The sequence below is a fragment of the Podarcis erhardii genome, assembly GCF_964252035.2.
Source record: "Podarcis erhardii genome assembly, chromosome: 5".
Classification (NCBI taxonomy): domain Eukaryota; kingdom Metazoa; phylum Chordata; class Lepidosauria; order Squamata; family Lacertidae; genus Podarcis; species Podarcis erhardii.
The window spans coordinates 37,528,340-37,550,017 of NC_138509.1; the positions used below are offsets into that span (position 1 = coordinate 37,528,340).

At 42.1% G+C, this 21,678-nt stretch overlaps 1 protein-coding gene across 5 annotated transcripts; it reads right to left on the minus strand.

Moving 5' to 3' along the window:
• Positions 1-4,253: 4,253 nt before the first annotated feature.
• On the minus strand, positions 4,254-19,664 carry CEP55 (centrosomal protein 55). 5 transcript variants are annotated; one of them, XM_081863305.1, is made up of 10 exons: positions 19,446-19,661; positions 16,825-17,006; positions 16,223-16,507; positions 13,174-13,233; positions 8,704-8,845; positions 7,200-7,504; positions 5,985-6,056; positions 5,368-5,493; positions 5,006-5,235; positions 4,254-4,610 (listed from the first exon to the last, which is right to left on the minus strand). In XM_081863305.1, the coding sequence occupies exons 2-9, from the start codon at positions 16,981-16,983 to the stop codon at positions 5,026-5,028; spliced, it is 1,359 nt and encodes a 452-aa protein (XP_081719431.1). In that variant the 5' UTR covers positions 16,984-17,006; positions 19,446-19,661; the 3' UTR covers positions 4,254-4,610; positions 5,006-5,025. The 5 variants fall into 5 exon arrangements, with proteins under 5 accessions (XP_081719431.1, XP_081719433.1, XP_081719432.1 ...); XM_081863307.1 differs by having other exon boundaries at positions 4,254-5,232; positions 19,446-19,664; XM_081863306.1 differs by having other exon boundaries at positions 4,254-5,235; positions 7,200-7,501; positions 19,446-19,663.
• Between the last annotated feature and the right edge of the window lie 2,014 nt (positions 19,665-21,678).

Here is a 21,678-nt window from a genome sequence, read left to right on the forward strand (position 1 = left end):
AAGAAGCCAGCTGAGCTGTTTAAGCACAACAAAAATGTTCCCAACATCCCCTGTCAGCTGTGGCAGCTGTATTCTGAACTGCCATTTCTGAACAGTCTTTGCCACCTTCAAGGGCAGCCCTGTATTCAATGTGTTGTTGTGGTTTAATCTGGAGATTGCCAAACCACAGACACCTAATGGCCAGGCTCTCCTTATCTATGTACAGCTTCAGCTGGCAAAAGGTGCTCCATATCACTTGAGCCTGCAGGGACAACACTGGATCCGTGTGTCTCTCCAGAAGACAAATCCTTTGGGTAGGGGAGGGTTGTACATGTTGGAATAATAATAATAATAAATTTTATTTATATCCCGCCCTCCCCAGCCAAAGCCGGGCTCAGGGCGGCTAACAATAATAAAATAAACAAAATAAAAAAATTCCTTCCAGTAGCACCTTAAAGACCAACTGAGTTAGTTCTAGGTATGAGCTTTCGTGTGCATGCACACTTCAGTGTGCATGCACACGAAAGCTCATACCTAGAACTAACTCAGTTGGTCTTTAAGGTGCTACTGGAAGGAATTTTTTTATTTTGTTTTGACCATGGCAGACCAACACGGCTACCTATCTGTAATAATAAAATAGTACAACATTCTAAAATCATTTCATTCTAAAATTAATTCAACTCAAATTGATGGCAACAATTGGGCTAGAGTTCTGTGAAGATTGCCGAAGGAGGGAGTCAGGCTGTGCCCTGACCAAAGGCCTGGTGGAACAACTCTGTCTTGCAGGCCCTGCGGAAAGATGTCAAGTCCCGCAGGGCCCTAGTCTCTTGTGACAGAGCGTTCCACCAGATTGGAGTCACAGCCGAAAAAGCCCTGGCTCTAGTTGAGGCCAGCCTAACCACCTCCCTGAACAGTCCTGCCTGCCTGCTCAGCAATGGTACCTCCATCTTGTCAGCTTTGAACATCAGTTTATTGACTCTTATTCAGTTCATTATTGATTTGACACTTTTAGTACTTCTACCTTTAAATATTGATGATTCTCAGCTCTGAATTCTCAAGACAGCCTCACTATAAAGTTTCATGCAGAGGTGGTAAGTGTTACGCGGCTGAGCGACAATGCCCCAGCATCACCTTCTAGAACTGACAATCCAGTGGTATATAAAGCCACTGAGAGGTGCAAGAGAAACAACATGTTCTCAGTCCCCATCATCCTAACATCAGTTTGATGGTTATCAGAATACAAGGAATTTTGTCAGCTCTTGACAACACACGTTTTGACAAGTATTCCCCCGATATTCTGGCTTGAACTTCCTGCTCGATTGCTGTTTTAACTGTTATGTTGTTGGGCATGTATATTATACATTTGAACTATGAATGTTTTGAGAGTTTGGGTGAAATTGTTTTACTACAGATTTTAATTATGGGTCGCATTATTTCTATTGAGTTTTATACCTGTTATTTTGTGGTTGGTCGTTTCACGTTTTTGAACCACCTTGGTATTTCTTCTTGAAATGAAAGGCAATAGACAGCTTCCCTGCTAAAATCAGGTCTGAAGCTAGATTTAAATGGACCCAGGTAATAAGTCTCCTCCAGGCAATGAGTGAGCATAAGGCCTGGTAATGAAAAGGTATCCAATGGCAACAGGTATAACATATTCCTGCCCTGCCTCCAAATCCTTGTCATAAAGGTTTACATACATGCTTACTAATGGGACTCCCTGATCAACACAAGCCTACACACTTATTGCTACATTTGTTAGCATTGGAAAGCTACAAAACCATTTTGGCCACAGTGTTACACCTCTGCAAAGCTAAACTAATGAAATGTTCTATAAAGTGACTTGAGAATTTGGACCTGGGATGGTACCTTGCATCTCTTTATGCTTGCTTAATACTTCAATACAGTAGTAGAACTCCAAGGCTTTAATAAAAAGCTGAATTATTTAGTGTCAGTATAGTTTCTTTGAGTAGGGTGTGTGGGATATTAAGTTATATTAGTATTACTTATCGTTTACTTTTGGGAATCATAAATCTATATTTGAACAGATTGAGTTTATCATGAGAATTTGAAACCAAAACTTAGTTGCATAATCCACTGCATTCTGCGTAACGAAAGCTAGACAGAAGATAACGTGCGCCAACTGGGTGTTTGTTCCAGTCATGTAAAAATTAGCTTTTCCTCAAGCTTGGTAGATTTTTACCATGGAAAGCTACCTGGGTAAATACTATGCCAATCTTGGGCCTGCCCTCTTTTCAGAACAGTACAAAGCACATTTGTCACTGACAACCCCTAATACCTTAACGTTCCAGAAGGCAACATTGAGGGGAGAAGTGTCAAAGTCAGCTGGTTTACAGAATAAATTTCATAGTCATGTGCAATAGAAACACACAAAACTGTACCACTGCCTTAGCCAATCCTTCAACTGTTTTGGGCTATTATTTCCATCAGCTCCAGCCAGCACTGACATGCTAGCTGAAGCTAATGGGAAGAATCCAAAACCTCGGGAAGGCCTCAGGTTGGCAAAAGCTGTCCTACATCAAGAAAGTGAATTTCTGTTGGGGGAGAATCAATACTACACACTTTTCTTTCTTTTTTGCAGAACCCAGCTCCACTCAGAAGTCTTGAGTGTACTATCTTTCTCCAGAGAAGAAGCACATTTTGGAACTAACCCAGAAGAACAGTCCTTTAACAATACTACATTACAATGTCTCCCAACTGGCTGATAAATAAGCCTACTAACAATGCTTTTCCAATGAATATGGTGTTCCAAGTAGGCCAACACCACGTATAACACAGAATATACATATTAATAATTTTTTGTGAGAGTACCATTTACTGTTAATGGAGTAGCATACAGTACACTTTCTTTTCCTCTGTATCCTGTGGGCTTAGTTTCTCTAAAATGAGTCCTTCTGTCCCAATGGGGCTCATAAGAGAAAATGGGCAATCTACAGGCTGCATACAGTCCTCCCACATCCTTTGTTCTCCTACATCAAAGAAGCTACTGTATTTTGCTGCTGCCCTAAAGCAGCAACAAAAAATGTCCATCTAGGAGACAGGCATTTCTGGGCACTTTCTGCCCATGCACAAAGCCCTGTCAGAGTGGCCATTCCAGACATTGTTGTTTTTCAAGATATATTTTTATCTGCAGCAGTTATTCTTATGGTTCAACTTGACAGTTTTGTGTAGGAATCACTGCTTGGTTCTGGTGAAGGCAGGCAGGTTTGCAATGTTTTGGATGGATGGGTGTGTGTGTGTGTGTGTGTGTGTGTGTGAGAGAGAGAGAGAGAGAGAGAGAGAGAGAGAGAGAGAGAGAGAGATGGAGTGTCTCGCTTTTTGATTGGTCTTGTCTGCCACTTGGGATATGTGGTCCTCCCGCAAACATAACCCCCCACCTGAAAACATGGCACTTGATCCTGAAATGTTTGTCCACTCCTGATGTAAGGTAATCATATGTTTCAGGGATAGGAGGCTAAATGAAATAAAAACATTGTAAAGAAAACCTTATTTTAAAAATAATGACAATTTTTTAAAAAAGTTAAAACCCGTACAACACAACCAGTCTGAAAAACCTTTGCTATTTGAAGGCAGCATTCTGTTCGATGCTTTGTTGTTAAAAGGGTTCTGCAGAGTGGGCTGGGCAGGAGTCGAGTGCAGTGCTAAGTGTGGTGGTCCTGGTGGCTGGAGCTCATGCTTGCTCTACCACAAACCAGTCAAGATCAAAGCACGTCTGAACATGAGCCTGGCCAAATCCAAAGTTAAGAAAAGAAACTTCAGAATTGTACTAGCCAGTTTTGTCTGGCGAGATTGCAAGATAGGACGTTTTTCTTGTAGCATGGTCTCTAGTTGGGCATCTGTTCACCTAGTGCCATACAACCAACAATATCTGTTTCCAGATTGGTGTGCGATACCTGCAAGGTGATTCATTGCAAAGAGTTTGCATGCCAAATTGGATAGCGATTTTACAAACACAAGGTACGGGAATTTCCAAAATATAAGGCATTACACCCCAATGGGATTTCTGAGAACGAGCAGTGACTATTTACAGTCAAGTTAACGTAGGCTGGGGAGGTGGCATAATGAGAAGAGTTAAGGAAAACAGGGATGAGGAACTGAAGGAAAATGAAGGTGATCTCATGTATTTTAGGGGATAGGAGAGGATGATTTCATGAACTTTGAGAAACACACCACTGTATACATAGATACAATTTGCCTAGCTGTTTGATTTGCCTTAATGTTCACCAGCTATTAAAAAAAGACACAGAGAGCGTTGGTGGCATAGCCAATTCTGTTTTATTCATTTAAAAACCATTTCCTCATACAGGTTCCCTGATAAATTATATCCCCAGCTTTTAGCTGTGGGATAGCAGAGTGCAAACAGGAGTGTATTTCAAGCAAACAAAATGGCTGCAACAATCTTAAGAGGCACCCTGATGCTCTGAATTTGGGGTTCACTCTTTTTTTTCTGCACATACACACAAAATGTTTGATGGAAGGTAGAAGAGGCACTATATAAATTTTCTGCTACACGCAATTGTCGCCACACATTCCCTCAGGTGGGCTACATCCTCACAGAGACTCATATATTAGAAACATTTTCCTTTCTGCCCCAAGACTCTGAAAATGCATTTCTGGAAACAGACAATATATAAAGCAGAAAATATTAATCCAGTAAAACAAACTACATATATCTTTAAGATCGAAACAGGAGTGTTTGGCAGTAATTTTGTTGACTATTTGCATGGGAGTATTTGGTCATGGAAAATAAAAACAAACCATTTCTACTGGCTCCGGCTGTGCAAATACGGCACAATCAGTAGTTTAGAATTTACATTACCACTCTAAAACAAAACTGTTTCCTGTTTTCGTAGATACTGTTAAGGACTAACCCTTTGTAAAACAATAATAATGAGAACAGAAGTGCATATCCTAGGAACAGGAACTGTGGTCCTTTAGAATCTTGCTGCTTTATTTTTTAACAAGCCATTATTTTCTGTCAAAAATACATGGGAGCGACAAGACATACCTACAAGTTTGTCCTTGTATTTAATCTGCACAGAAGTCAATATGGGCTAACAGCTCCCTATGCTGGCTTGTAGGATATTGTGCTTTGCATTTGGGGCACTCCAGGAAACTTTCATCAAGAAGATTTGAACGTTTGGGTGAAGGACATTTGTTCTGTATTGTCAGCTTGTCTTCAAAGGCAGCCTGGAAGTTGTGTAAGACTTCTGTACATCCTCCACACTCTGGAAGCTTCTGAAAAAAATGAATTGGTGCATCTAAATATTTCCCACTACAAATTAGTAATATTCCTTTATAGGTCCAGCCAATCTTCTTAGCACTACACTGAATCCCACCCAGTGACTCTAGAAACACAGTACTACTCACTGAGGGCTCAAGGCGAGTTATTTGGTCCCTTGCCTTGCGCAGCTCCTTAAGTACTTTGCTCAACTGATGCTGCAAGTTCTGACGGTCAAGCTTCTCATTCTCAAAATCGGATGTGCATGCCTGGATCTGGCAAGAAATGTTGGGTGAAAAATCAGAGAGTCTGTTACACATGGCGGATTTCATGCTAAAATTACATGAGCTCCTTAGGAAAGCAAAAGGTTGGATCTAAAGCAAATAAATAAATTAAAGCCTATTTTGAAGGGTCTGTGCAATGTATTTTTAATGTTCTGCTACTGCATGTACACACACAGTTGTTAAGTCCTTTAATATTTCTAAAAACCTTACTACCATAACTGTAGAATTAAAAGAGTAGAGATTCTACAGAGCGATGCCAATTAAATGATTAATGGATTTTAAATTCCCACTTTCCTATCAGCAGTAAGTACCAAGACAAATCGCTATCATGAAAAATGCACAATATATCTCAGTATCAGGAAGAACAGCTTACTTGCTTGTATTGTAATAAAACTGCCTAAAATATTAACATGAATATTATGCCTATGGGTTTTAGTTCTGACTGAAAAGTGTCATTAAAATAACAGTGTGTAACCTGGTACCTGCTGTTCCAAAGCTGTTATCCTCGTGTGTTCTTCCTGCTGTTTTAGCAAAGATCTCTGAAGCATCTCAACCTATACCATGTGTAAAAGACTATATTAACAAGACAATTCTATAAGGTGGTTTCAAATAATCAACCTATGTAAATCCATGGGTTTTTGTTGGTTTTATACAACCTTACTGGTAAGATGGTAGAGCTGCTGCTCCAGGTTCCTTGCTTTTAAAAGTTTTTAAGCATGCTGAACAAGTATTTTAGGAACAAACCTATTATTGGAATTGTGTTATATATTGCTTTTATTGTTGCACTTTAAAGTGTTGTAACCCACCCTTGGACTTCAGAGTGAAGGGCGGGTAATAAATTAAATTAACAATATTTTGCTTCTACTTGGTTATGCATCTCACCTAAGAAAAAGGGACAGGGTAAAGAACAGTGATTTCCTCCTTTTCCTGCTGCCTCCCCCCCCCCCATGCTTCTTTGCTCAACTCACACCCAAGGAGACCCATGCATGGAAGCACGTATTGCTTGCCAATATAGGACAGGTATCTAAGCAAAGATGCTGCCTGTCCACATTTGGTTGATTTCAGTGGTAAGGGCCCTTGAAATGTACATTCCTTTGAAAGCAATGCAGTGTGGCTAATCAGCATCGGAACTTACCACATTTATATGTGCATCTGATATAATTCACAGCCCCTTGAATTATGGAGGGGGAAAGGGGTAGGGATCATGCTAGGCTTGGAGGTCATCTTCCACCCCAACTCCATAAATGTGTACCGTATTTTTCGCTCCATTGGACGCAGTTTTTCCCCTCCAAAAATTGAGGGGAAATGTGTGTGCGTCCTATGGAGCAAATGCAGGCTTGTTCCATAGCCGCGCGCAACCCCTCTGGCAGGGACAGGTTGCACAGGGCTATGGTTTCTTTAGCTCCACGCAGCCTCTCCCGGCAGGGAGAGACTGCGCGGGGCTAAAGAGGAAGCCAAAGCAGCCAGCGGGATCCATTCCGCTCGCTGCCTTGGCTTGTTCCATAGCCGCGCGCAACCCCTCCGGCAGGGAGAGGCTGCACGGGGCTATGGCTAAAGAGGAAGCCAAAGCAGCCAGCGGGATCCCCCAAAAATATTTTTTTTTATTGATTTCCCCGTCTAAAAACTAGGTGCGCCCTATGGCGCAAAAAATACGGTAAATTGTGAAAGTGAAGTCAGCAATTCCCCTATATACCAACCTGAGATGAGAGTGCTTGCGTTCGTTTCCTTTCTTCCTCAAGCTGGTCTCTGGTCACTTCATTTTCTTGAGTAAGCCTCTGCAGCATCTGCCCTTTGAGGTTGTTTTCGTCCTGAAGAGTCTGAATGTCAGCCTGCTTGTGCGAATTTAGTAGACTATTCAAATTTATCACCTCCTGCTTGGCTTCGTCATACTTCCTTTTGAATTCAATGAGGTCAGAACGCAGCTGGGCTACGGAACGCCTTTCTGTCTCTAGATCATTTCTGGTGGCTAGCAACAACTGCTCGTAATATCTCTGCTTATCTTCTGGCAGGAACCCACAATAGAACATGGAAGAGAAGGGGGGGGGATGCTTCAACAAAGATCCTTAGCAAACTCGCACCCGCAGAACATATTTGTAAACAAAACTGAACAGCCTTATTCTAGACTCTGCCTTGTCCCTCGCAGTAAGCTATATTTCCTTATTCAAACTTACTCAGAAGGCACTAATACGTTGACACTAATACGTTGACACTAATAAGACACTAATACGTTGTTAAAGAAGAACATATTCTACACCAGGATAGGGGGCAGATCCAAGCCACGCCACTATGTGGCAATCTTGCAATTCCTCAGGAAAGGAAAGAAAGGCCCCTGCTATGTTCAGCAGACTCTACATAGCCAAACTGCTGGGGCTAAGCAGCAATGGCACCATGAAGGGCCCCCAACTCTAGCCCTCAACAACTTGGCAAAAGTTTTGAATAGGACCAAGGCACATGCCTTTTATCAGAGGACAAGGCTAGCCCCATCACTTCCTGATGATTCCATGAAGTCCATCCCTTTGATGACTGAGGACTCACAGAACCACCACAGAGCTAATCGTGGGACAGACTTCCTCACAGCGCTACAGCCAGGTTATAGATCATCAACAGCTAAATTGGCGAAAAACCGCCAGATGCTTAATGAGCGTGTTTTATAGCAACAAGAGAAAACTGATCGGTTTCCAGGAAGAAACCAGACACTATGTATTTGATGGATATGAAATCAGCACAGGCAAGCAAACTGTAAGGCAACATGTGCCAGTGATCTGTTATCAAGAAGTTTCTCCACAAGTTTTTGCTCTACGGCGGTAGCTAGTTCTTAAGAGATGCACACACTCCATAAGAGTCGTATATTTTTCTAATTATCCATGCTTTAAAATCCACACCTACAAAACAACTTCATATGGCTGCTACAAAAATGAATGTCACATGCTGGTGACTTGAGCAATGCCAAGACAACTCAATATTTATTTATCCCAACACCCATGATTTGCAGCTAAGCAACGATCAGTATATATTTATACACCATTTTTTTTTTTATTTTTACAGCACGTGTATAAGTATCCAAAAAGAGTGATAATTTAATTTAGTTTTATGCTTGTAAGTGTTCATAGCTAAAAACAGAAAACTGATCTGGGATATCTTTCTCCATATAAACTACTTTGTCGTGCAATCTGTTGAGCCTAAAGAAAAGCCAGCTAATACCTTCTGCCCTGGTTTCATTTGGTTGGTGCTGGTTAACAGTTTCCAGCTGCTGTTCCAGTTCAAAGAGCCTTGCCACAAGGCTCTGAACGTAGGCCTCTCGCTGTTGGTCATATATTAGCCACTGCTGGTTTTTCTCCAGAGCCTTGAGAGGGAAGATAATAAGTAAGTTGGTTAAGAGTTGCTTCAAGGAAAGTATTGATAAGTTACCTTTCTGTAAGTCATATGTATTATCAGTACACGAAAAGCATCCTACTTGGTACAGGTGCCTCAGTCTAAAGAAGACTGTGTTTTTCAACTTTATGCTTTCTGACAGTTTTGAAATATTTAACTGTTAAAGATCATGCGAACACAAGTTTTAATAAATAAAATTCAACTTTACTTTGACTGCAAGGTGTACCTTGGAATTTCCGTCAATCACTCACACATGCCTGTTTTTGCTTTTATTTATGCAAGAGGTGTTTAGCTGTTATCAACCTAATAAAACATGCCTAATACCACCAAGGAGCACTCCCCTAAATCTGAGAAACACCCTTTGGGTATAAAGAGGTGCTGCCATCACATGTTTTCCTCAAAGTGATTCACAGTGTCAGAAACTAAATACACATAAATGAACTTACTTTTAATCAAACAACCAGATCAGCTTTTTATTTAAGATCAGGAAAACCTTGTAAAGATAGGGCAAGTATAGGCATACCATCTGCTGATGTCATTGGTTATCTCTTGCAAACAATACAGATTGCGAAATACTCCAGGAAACAGAAGCTACTTGAGAGATTTTCCAAAGCACTTTTAAGCAAGTATTATTCTTAAGATTCACTTCTAACGATGACAATGCTACTGAAACCACACTTATTCACATTATGAAGCCTCAAGATATTTGCTTCAACATATGATTCCAAGAGTTAATTATACTGTTTTAATAAGATCAGCAAATTGTTATTTTGTAATATAATTGCATATTTTGAATGTTAAAGAAAAACAGACACCCAAAACAAGCTGTGAAGTTGGCTACGGATAGGCAAAGCAATTACTAAAACGTGGTAGGAGGTTGTGTTTCCTATTCCAAGACCTATAAAAATTTATGGCTCCGTGCAGCCCAAACAGTCAGTACCTGTGCTACCTGGTAAATCTCCTTTCTATGTTAACTTTGGCCAGGATCCAAAGAACTACTTGGGCCCGCAAAACAGGCTTGTGCTAGTGCAGTGAAATTTGACTTTTTCTTGAACCACCACCTCCCAAGTCATATTGAACAGTCTTCAAAATGGTTTTTAATTTCTGGAGTAGTTTGTATGCATCCCAGTGGCTGCAGTTAGGGGGCATTATATACTTTCTTCCAAGGCTCACAGTACTATTTTCGTGTGTGTGTGTGTGTGTGTGTGTGTGTGTGTGTGTGTGTTTGACATATGGAAAAGTTAGCTACACCAACATAAAGGGCAGCATCCAACAAAGTAGTCTGTTAACACAAGGACTTCCATCTAAACAATGTGACTTTCCCTGCCTCTCTTCTGCGCACTTCCTAGACTGCTCTGGGTGTTCCCCCAATCCTCCAGAGCAAATTTAGTTAGGGTGTGTAGGGAGGGAAAGTTCTGTTGTGCAGCCATAAATCCTTGTGATAACAGAACTACTTCATTGGACACTGCCCAAAATCATAGGCATTCAGTCCTGAGGCTCGCCTACAACTCTATACAATAGTTCAAGCTTCGAGAGATGCATTTCTATACAATTAACTACTCTAATTGCTAGTTTACTGAGAGTGTAGTAGCAGAGGCTTATACACAGTCAAAAGGTAAATGTCTTGAAACATTATTTTGTATTATTTCATACCCATGGAGGGAAATGCAGAGCTTGTTCGCCTGTCACTGTCCCTTTTGCTTTAAAAAATAATAATTCTAAAAGATGCACAGTATTAAGCATACTTAGATGCAGGTATGTAGCAAGGAATGAAACCATGACACAGGTAGGGCAGTGGCTCCATCTGAGCAAGTGAACAATGGTAGATGCCAAAGAGACCAGAAAAATTTGGTCTGCATGTAAACACCCTGGTGACTAAATACAAGGATTCATCTGTAGATCTCAGGGAAGTTACAATATAAAAAACACAAAATGCATAATAAGAACAAAAATAAACCAACAATTCTCCTTTCCACAACACATTCATCACATAAAGCTTAATTGGGGAAATTTGCCCTTCTTTGAAGGAATCGTAAAACACCTGAACATAAACTTGGATTCAGAAGCACAACCTATCGATAGGGCGTCATCTGTGGTGCAGTGCCGAGACAATCCCAGTCACAGTTACTAGTTTGTGTAACATTTTTTGAAGAAATGCTGGGCTGTATAATTATCATTTATGGTCAAGTAAAGGAGTCTCATGGAAGCAGGTATAGCTCACTGAATCCTGTCCCCACCCCAAGTGAGGAGACCGAGTAGAGATCTGAACATGGCCCAAACACAGCACTCTAAACATTGCCAATTCACATTTCTGCAGCACAAGTATAATTAGAAGTGTCACTTACAATGCCAGCTAGAAAACTGCTAACGTCTTAAAGGCTACTTGCATTTTAATGCAAAGCATTCCGTAAAGTACCATTTCATATCTGCCTGGGAACTAATTCTTATGTGAAGTTGCAGGTGAATAATGGGCTGGAGCCCATTATTCAAGTTCTGAGTAGTCTCCCAAACGCAGCCAGATGCTTGTGAATGTAAATCTGGACTAGACAATAGACCTTGGTCTAATCTAGCATGGTGGTTCCACTTCTTGCACTCTTAAGTTTACATACGAAGCTGCCTTATTCACAGGGATAACATGGGTCCATCTAGCTCATTATTATCTACAATGACTAGCAGAGCTTCAAACATGGGTCTCTCCCAGCCCCACCTGGAGATGCCAGGGATTGAATCTGCAACATTCTGCCTGCAAAGCAGATGTTCTGCCACTTAGCTCTACCATATACCGTATTTTTCGCTCTATAACACGCACCAGACCATAACACGCACATAGTTTTTAGAGGAGGAAAACAAGAAAAAAATATTCTAAATGAAACAGTGGATGTATGATTTTTGTGGTTCATGCTGTGGCCACAGACCGGTGATCTGACAGTGAGTTTGGAGTAGCCCAATGCAAAAATCCTGAGGATCCATGTGGATCCATGCTTTGTAACCACATTTTTGCACCACTGTGACCCTAGGCAACAGTGGGTGCGTGATTTTTTTGCTGCAAGATGTAGCCATGGACATGCTATGTGATCTGATGGTGAATTTGGGGTGACCCAATGCAAAAATCCTGAGGATCCATGTGGATCTGTGCTTTGTAACCACGTTTTTGCACCACTGTGACCCTAGGCAACAGTGGGTGCGTGATTTTTTTGGTGCAAGATGTAGCCATGAACATGCTATGTGATCTGATGGTGAATTTGGGGTGACCCAATGCAAAAATCCTGAGGATCCATGTGGATCCGTCCTTTGTAACCACGTTTTTGCACCATTGTGGCCCCAGGCCACAGTGGGTGCGTGATTTTTTTGGTGCAGGCTGTAGCCATGGACATGCTATGTTATCTGATGGTGAATTTGGGGTGACCCAGTGCAAAGATCCTCTGGATCCATGCTTTGTAACCACGTTTTTGCACCATTGCAGCCCCAGGCAACAGTGGGTGCGTGATTTTTTTGGTACAGACTGTAGCCATGGACATGTAATGTGATCTGATGGTGAATTTGGGGTGACCCAATGCAAAAATCCTGAGGATCCATGTGGATCCGTGCTTTGTCACCACGTTTTAAATGGGGAGGGAAGGAAAAACACAGAAGGGACAAGAAGCACAAGAGGGGTGTGCGGAGAAGCAGCTGGCTAAGAATGCAGGGGAGGAGTTTAACGGGGTGGGGGGGAGGAAAGGAAGGCAAAAGTCCCCCCCCCAAGCCAGCCCTCTCTCTCTCTCTCCCACCTGCGAGTCCCTAGAGCACAGAGAGGAGGAGGTGGTGGGCTGGAGCCGGCACGCAGTGTGACTAGGAAAGAATTAGAAGGAAGGACTCGATCCTTTCCTTAACCCTCTGCTTGCCAGGAGGGCAGGGGATTCCCTGCTCTTTGTTGAGTTTGAGCAAACGCAGCAACAGAAGCGGGTGGGCAGTAAGACCCTGAAGCAGAATGCAGGAAAGCAGCAGCTTCTGCCTTCCCTCCGCCCGATCTGATTTTTGCCTGATTTTTGCCTATTTTTGCCCCTGCGCTCCGGCGAGTCAGCTCCAGGGACCACACACTCGCTCAATAACACGCACAGACATTTCCCCTTACTTTTTAGGAGAAAAAATCTGCGTGTTATAGAGTGAAATTTACGGTACATCTATTTGGGAGGAAGCCCCGTTTCAAGTCCCTAGAACTTGCTTTCAAGTAAAAATGCAAGGGATTGGCCTGAACTATTAGTTATTTCTCTTTAGTAGTATATATACACACACATAGTGCCATTTTAAAAAGAATCTTACATCTTTCAGTTGGATTTCAACTTCATTTGCTGGTGTTCCAGTGCAGTTTATAGCAGTTTCCTGCAAAACACAAACCAGTTCAACAGTTTAATTTTGCTAAGCTGGGTGTACATGTCTCTTATTTTTAGACAAGAATATATACAACCACATCACGGCATGCATTCTTCTAAGACCAACTTGTTCTATGTAATAGGGAAAGCATCGTTTTAAAAAGCCAATTGACTTCTTATGCGCACTACATCAAATATCTTCTGAAGAATTATTTTCTTCTGTATTGTGGGTTGAAAAGGAACTACCTGCAGTAGAAAAACTTCATTAAATTCACTATGGGATATGCCCCCAAACTCTCAGATTCCTTTGATTAAGCTCCAATGATATTGCTTTGATTGCTCTGACCAACTACATCCCCAAAGAATATAAAATATTACACATCAACGTTACATAAAAACCAATTAAAATGCAACATGATTCAGCCAATACACTTGAAGCAAGCACCATGGCAGCAATACAGGATAGGTTAATATATTCTTCATAGAAAACTAGTTCTACAAATGCTTTTGCAGCATGGCGCACCTTCAGCAACTAGAACAAGGGTATTAATGCAGTGCTAGATGCACCTCTGGGATAGATTGTTCCAGAGGTGGGGAAAGATGACATAAAAACCCCTACACCCATCCCTCTGCTTCACCCAGGATGGGACAACCATGAGGGAAGAGGCATTCTGCCATATATTTTGGCTCCAAACAGTTTAGGAATGGATGTGTTACTAGCACCTTGAGTTGGACCCAGAAGCATACCAACAAAGTTGGTGTGGCCTGTGTTCATACTCGGCTGCATTTTGCACTAGTTGCAACTTTTACGTAACAGGTGCTAAAATGGATTTCAAAAGATTTTGTATTTTAGGTATTGGGAACTATTTTCAGCAGACACTATTAAGTTACACACCGAGTTATTTGCCAATCTGCGCCTTCCAAACCCAAATGGGGATTCAGAGGGCTTTTGCAATACTAGGGGAATATATATCTATATATCTACACACACACACCCTTTGGAAGCCTTTTCGGTTTATTCAACTCAGTCCTACAGGAGTAAGTATATTGCCCATTAGCAGAAATTAATTCCCTTCTAGCACAAGGCTGATCCGACTTGAACGTAACCTGCGTTCAAAATGCATTTTCAACAGTTGCACATCCTAGCCACAATCCCATATAAACATAAGTATGCTTAAGCTATTGAAATCAATCGGCTTAAATGCATTCAATTCTGTACTGGACTGCGGCCAAGGGGTTTAAATACTAGGATTCCCAAATGGCATACTAAAAATTAAACAAGGCGCTAACTTGTTGCCGGCCCTAAAATATCAGGACTAACTTCTTTTCCTGTAAATGTTTGATCACCAATTGAAAACACACACAGCCAGCCTGTAACTTATACAGTGGTACCTCGGTTTATGAACAGTCCTGTTTACAAACTATTCGGTTTACGAACTCCGCAAAACCGGAAATAGTGTTCCAGTTTGCGAACTTTACCTCAGTCTACGAACGGAATCCGAACGGTGGAAGGGCACCGCCAGCGGGAGGCCTCATTAGGGAAAATGTGGTTTAAGAACGGACTTCAGGAACAGATTAAGTTCGTAAATCGAGGTACCACTGTATATGCTGTTTCACACAATGTAGCTGATATTCTATTGCCACCTACCTTCTCTTCATGGTATTGCCATAATTGTTTTCCACAATATGCTACGTCGAATCAAAAGCCTTTTGCAAGGAATCAGACTCACCAACATTCCATTTACCAAACTAGAGATTGCTAAAGTTATCTGCTGATGTTAACAATGCTAAAAGTCTGTCGGTGTTAGCAATGGGATAATTAACGGGCTAGCAAAGCTGTCAAATTGTGGAACTTGCTCCAGCAGGAGACAGCAATGGCTTTACAAGAAGATTGGATAATTTGATGGAGGACGAGCCTATCAAAGGCCGTTCACCACAATGGCTGTGTTCTACCTTCACTGTTGGAGGCAGTATGTCTCCGAATGTCAGTTGCTGAGAATAGCAGGTAGGCAGAGTGCTTGCGTGTTTCCCACAAGCCACTGCGAGAACAGGATGCAGGACTAGATGGGCCATTGGCCTGATCCAGCAGGCTCTTTTTATGCTTCTTATGTTAAAAGAATTTGGTCTACGCTGATGCTATGCATCAGTTAGAACAGGGATGTCCATACGGTCGACCGCGACTATGGCCCCATAAGCCACCTAACCCAACCCCCTGCTCAGTGCAGGAATTCCAGAGTTAGAGCATCCCTAATAGATGGCTGCCCAGCCTCTATTTGAAGGCCTGATGCAACAACAACAACAACAACAACAACAACAACAACAACAACAACAACAACAACAACTCACCACCACTGTAGGCAGTTGATTCCATTGTCAAACTGCCCTTACCATAAAGAACATTAAGCTAATGCTGTTTTAATTGTAAATGGTATGGCTTTCAGTAGTGATGTATGGAAGTGAGAACTGGACCATAAAGAAGGCTGATAGCCGCAGAATTGATGCTTTTGAATTATGGAGGAGACTCCTGACAGTCCCATGGACTGCAAGAAGATCAAATGCATCCATTCTTAAGGAAATTAGCCCTGAGTGCTCACTGGAAGGACAGATCGTGAAGCTGAGGCTCCAATACTTTGGCCACCTCATGAGAAGAGAAGACTACCTGGAAAAGACCCTGATGTTGGGAAAGATGGAGGGCACAAGGAGAAGGGGACGTCAGAGGACGAGATGGTTGGACAGTGTTCTCGAAGCTACCAGCATGAGTTTGACCAAACTGCAGGAGGAAGACAGGAGTGCCTGGCATGCTCTGGTCCATGGGGTCACGAAGAGTTGGACACAACTAAACAACAACAACATATAGCTTTAATTCTATCAATGTTTAATTATTTTTAAATTGTTTTCTATGCTTTAAGCACTTCTCATTTTTATCTGTAAGCTGTCATTTGTCCTGTCATGGAAAGTGGTGGGGTAATAAATATATAGCAACAGCCATAATAACTTACCTGGGAAATCTGCACATTATTGGCTCTATTTTCAAGGTCTGAACAATTTGTAGTAACTGCAGATAACTGGTTTTTCAACCGATCCACCTCTTCTGAGAGGGAATGAAGTAGCTGTTCTCTCTTTGCCACTTCCTGTGTTTTCTCTTCTAGTTGACTAAGCAGAGAAGCAACATCACCATTTTTACTTTTGATCTTCAGCTTGTCTTTCAGGAGCTGAATTTCTTGATTTTTCTCTCCAAGGATATTATTACATTTTGCATTTTCTGTTTCAAGGGCAAGTATTCTCTACATGAAATGTAAGCAAGCATATTATCACAGTTAACAAGCCAATTTTGAAATAAAATATTCTTAATTGTACAGGGCAAGCAATCATACCGGTACTGTTAGCAACTATGATGGTATAATTGGTGTTTTGTGGCAAATTAACTGTTATCTCCCAAGTTATGACTTTGAGAAAGAAGACAGTTTAAAGGTTCAAAATTAACATTCAGATTTTAAGTAATATGCAATACAAAATCACTCCATTTGTTAAATCTTCAATGATTCCTTTACAGTTAACAGCACAAGACAGGAAGTTTTGCATGCAGAAATGTTTATATCACCTCCAGGAATCTGTTCTTTTCTTCTGGTGTCATTTTTCTTTTGCCCTTAGTGAGGTCTTCCAAAGATTTTTTAAGGGCTGCATTCTCTTTCTTATATACCTGCAACTCAGATTCAGATTTGGAATCACCAGACTTCAATCCCCACTTGCCAATATTCATCTCTTTGATGTCCTTCAGATTTTCTAAAAATAAATAAATAACCAGGTACCATTGAAGGAACAGCATCTTCTTTCCTTGCATTATGTATGTTTCCTTGCAGTGTCCCAAGTGGCTTGTAATAAAGCCTCAATTCAAGTCTCATTAAATAAGCTGAATAACTCGTCTTTCAGCCTGATCTTAAGCAAGCTTACTCAGAAGTCTAACCAAATTCACTGGGACTTCCTCTATAGAAATTATTTTAAAAATTTGGAGCCATCGAGCTGTAGTCAGTGTAGTACTATGGAGAACTTTACTTCAATGCTAGGATTTCGCACTGGGCAAAGGAACATTCTCTCCTTCTCCCCTCCCTAAATCTGTTCTGGAGTTCCCCTAATCCTCTAAAGCAGATTTGGAGGCAATGAAGGGTGCACAAGGGAGGAAAGGTTGGTGGGGGGGGGGGGGGAGGAAGTACCACTGTGTGACAACTAATCCTTTTGCACAAATGTTTAATTGAATACCACACTTGGTCCCAAACATGCATAAAACAGGATTATAGCAGTAAGTTTGACTCACAAACATTTTGAATAGAACAAAAATCCCCATTCAAAGGACATAATATTTTCACTGAAATTGGCAGTGCTCCTTCCAAAGTTAAGAGCAGCAAAATTAAAAATGTGTAGAATTTGTGGGCTGATAGTTAGAATCAACAACATAACTGCAAAAAAACCAAACTGAAATATTTATGATCCCTGTTACAATTATAATACTTAGTCTGCAACAAAACATCACAACGGAATATATAAAAAATGCAGCTGTGTCTGCCACATCATGTGATGCTTGGAAAATATGGCACAAAGGAAATAGGAAGTACTGAAAGGTCATAAGGACTAATACATTTTATTATATACTGTAAAATTATTATTATATGAAACTACTAGTAGACTTCTGAGAGAATGGCTGGCACAATACATTTTGCCACCAGCAAAATCCCCCTATCAAGCTGTATAGTATGCAAGGTAAGTCAAGTTATTCTGATACCTGGGGCACAAAATCCCACAAGTACTTCCCCTTCATCCCTGGCAATAACAAATAACAATTTGCTGCCTTCTGTAACACCTCAAAACATTTGCCTTGTTATTATGATTTATTATCATTAGAATGTCTTGCCTACCAGAAGCTCCAGGGTGCATTACAACGTTACAAAGTACGATAGGTACTAAAATCAGGCATCAGATATTTTATGCAGCTTGCTACTCCCAGCATCAGATCCCTCTCCCATCTGAAGCTCAAGCACAATATAGTCTATTTTCACCTTCCCCCCTCCCTTCACTACTTGCAGGCATATTTTCTTAACGCTTCGCTTTGTTATTTTTTTAAAAAAAAAACAACCGGAAATGTAGTGCAGGTGCAAGAGGCTGCAAATTTCTTCAGAGCCATCATGTTAAACCCCCACAGTGTTGCCACTTCTCCAATGAAAACTGGCCCTTCGACTATTGTTTGTCCCGTAGAGGAAAGATTACAGCCATTTCATCTCCAGGAGAGAAATCACACCCACCCACCCTGGATTTAGCAGATCTCCCACGCAGCACAGTAGGGTTGTTTATTGTATTTGGTAGGAAACTTGAGGTGGCTAGAAAACACCTAGCGGACAAGTCAAAAAAGAGATGGGTAGGGAGGAGGTTTCGCTATGTGGGCAGGCAAAATATGGATAAGGCAGATCGCACACCTCCTGGACCATCACTGAGAATATCAGTGCTGATGAGGCGTTTGGTCCGTGGGTGTATACAGGGCCGGATTTAGGTTTGATGAGCTCCTAAGCTCCTGAAGGTAATGTGGCCCTTTATATGTCCAGCTGTCCTTTGTCAACAACAAATTGTTGCTGTTTTTTGGGTTGAATATATGCCAATCGGTAATTTCTGGACCTAATAGGTATCTAAAGCCATTTGCGTAATTACAGTATGTATTTTAACAAAGTAATTGTTGAACTGAAATATAAGTATATTAATAGTATATTAATAGTACATTAATAGAAGCATATTAATAGTGAAATACAACTGAGAAGTAGTATATTAATAGTGACATAATGATTAAGCTCTAACGTAAAATGATTTTTTTATCCATAACAAACTTAATAATGCAAACACATTGGCATTTGGCAATAACAGAAGTTCCTTTAGTAACACATGTTTTTCCTTTATAATTTTTGGGGGCCAAGGGAATGGACCCTAAGCTATAGCTTGTTTAGTTTATACGTAAATCCGGCACTGCGTGCAAGCATGTACAGTATTTCTGTTTTGTCCCTGCTGCAATAACAAAAGCATAATGCCCTCTCCCCTGGAGCGCCTTATGGAAAAGCAGAGCAGGTGCGAGGCAGCGAAGCCAACCCAATATTCTGGGGACCCGCGTTTCTCTCCCTGACCCCAACCCACCCCTTCCTTCGCCCATCCCGAGCCGTGCTCTTTCCCCCACTCCGCTCCGTTTACCCGCTTTCGTTCAGCCTCGGATGGTCGCGAAACTGGGGAGAGACCCGGCGAGCGAGCGACGGGAGGACAGGGCAGCGTCAAGGCTGCTGCTGCTGCAACAACGGCGCCGCCGCCCCTCCCTTCCTTCCACTCTCCGGGAGGGACGCGGAGGGGAGCCGCTTTACCGCTCCTCTTCGAACCCGGCCCCGCCCGAGCGCTTGCTTCCGGGAGTTTGAATGCCGCGGCTCCGCTCGACGCCATTTCCGTTTCAGTTGGAAAGCGACGGGGCGCGAGAAGGGTCAGAACAAGACTAAACGCCGGCGGAGCTGGAGCTTGCGCGGAGAAGGCGGCGCGAACGGTGGTGATTCCGAGAGGGGTGGGGTTGAAGGAAGTAGGCGGAGAAAGAGGAGTGGGGAAGCTTGCATTTTTTTTTTTGCGCGCCCGCCTCCTTTTTGGTGTATTTTAATGGAATGCGTTGCCCTGCTGTGGATTTTGCAGTTTCAGCATCCTTCGCCGCTGCAGAAGCGTTTTTAAAATTTCCATCAGCATTTCTGGTATGGGTGGTTTTCAATGTAGGAACGTCTGAGCGGATCGACGCTGATTAGCTCGTGTGTAACCTCGTGCGAAAGAACACAGCAAAGCAAATAATAATAATAATCGGTGCTTTTTTCTAAAACAAACAAAAACAATGTTTAGAGGTGCTTTCATTCTGACTCAAGAAAATCACCATTTTGTAGTTCAAGCTGGGGAAATAAATACAGTAAATGGACAAAAGTACAAAGATTCACAAAATGTTTAGGGGAATGCGCCCCCCCCCCCAGAAAAAAGGAATGAATAATAATAATAATAATAATAATAATAGACAGAGCTTCTTTCGAGCAATCTTAACCAGAGACTAGGTTTGCCACATGGTGCAGATTTTGCTGCACGACGTGTGGGAAGGGATGTGCATCAATGGCAGAGCCTCCGTTTGACATGGAGAAGATTCTGACCCCGGGCATCTCCACTTAGAGCTGGTGGAGAGCCCTGTGTGAAATCCCAGACAGCTGCTGCCGGCCTGTGTCGACATTACTGAGATGACTAGACGTGCTTCCCATGTGATTTGGTACCTGAGATTGGAAAATACGAATAAGCACCACATGGCACTAACAAGGTGACACATGTCTCCTCCCAAGGAAGTAACACGGAGTCCAGACTTTTTATGATGGTACAGGATTATAACCTAAATCCTGTACCGTCATAAAAAGTCTGGACTCCGTGTTACTTCCTTGGGAGGAACTCGTGACTGTCAGTGAGTAACTAATCTGCTGAGAACTACATGGGCGAAAGCTTTCCCCAAGTACCCAGCAGGGGCATTCCACAGTTGTTATAATCATGGTGGTTACCTTTGTTCTTATAGGGTCACAATGATGGGGTTGCACATGTCTTATGGCACAGATCCTTTCCCCCAACACTGCAAGAGAAGGCTGTAGAGGTGCATCATGAGGGAGGACTTAAGGCTTTCAGCACTTCTGTTGGGATTCCGTCCTGTCCTGGGTCTTTACCACATGCCTGAGAGATGATGACAAACTTCAGCTTGTCAAGGGAGGGAGGGAAATCCAGCTCTTCCAAGACAGGCAGAATCTGGATGTTATCAGTTGCTGTGTTGGGACTCAGATAGATTGGTAAAGAAAATGTGTTTTATATGCACTGTATATGAATAACACTGTGCCACTAGATGGTGCTGTGGAGTCCCATCTTTATATGTATAGGTAAAGGTAAAGGACCGCTGACAGTTAAGTCCAGTTGTGAACAACTCTGGGGCTGCGGCGCTCATCTTGCTTTACAGGCCGAGGAAGCCAGCGTTTGTCCGCTCTGCAGACTGTTTTTTCCGGGTCATGTGACCAGCATGTCTAAGCCGCTTCTGCCGCGACGGAACACCGAAACCAGAGCAGCACATGGAAACGCCGTTTACCTTCCCGCCAGAGCGTTACCTATTTATCTACTTTTTAGAGTGCTTTTGAACTGCTAGGCTGGCAGGAGGTGGGACCAAGGGGATTTGAACCGCCGACCTCCTGATCGGCAAGCCCAAGAGGGTCAGTGGTTTAGACCACAGCGCCACCCGCGTTCCCGTCTATATAAGTTTACAATGTGTTTAACTGAATCGCTTCTTTGACGTGTCTAGATCCAGCCTTGGAGACCATTTTTTCCAACGAGTACAGTTTTTGATAGTGCTTTGCCCATCTATTAACAGTAGAATCATAGAATTGTAGAG

What these genes read in the sequence shown, in the direction of transcription:
- CEP55 (XM_081863305.1), bottom strand. Translation starts at nt 16,983, where the DNA reads ATGAATATTGGCAAGTGGGGATTGAAGTCTGGTGATTCCAAATCTGAA. An exon ending in TTGAAATCCAACTGAAAGAT is followed by an intron (nt 8,846 to 13,173) that starts GTAAGATTCTTT and finishes TTCCCTCTCAAG; the next exon opens with GCTCTGGAGAAAAACCAGCA. An exon ending in AAATGAAACCAGGGCAGAAG is followed by an intron (nt 7,505 to 8,703) that starts GTATTAGCTGGC and finishes GGTTCCTGCCAG; the next exon opens with AAGATAAGCAGAGATATTAC.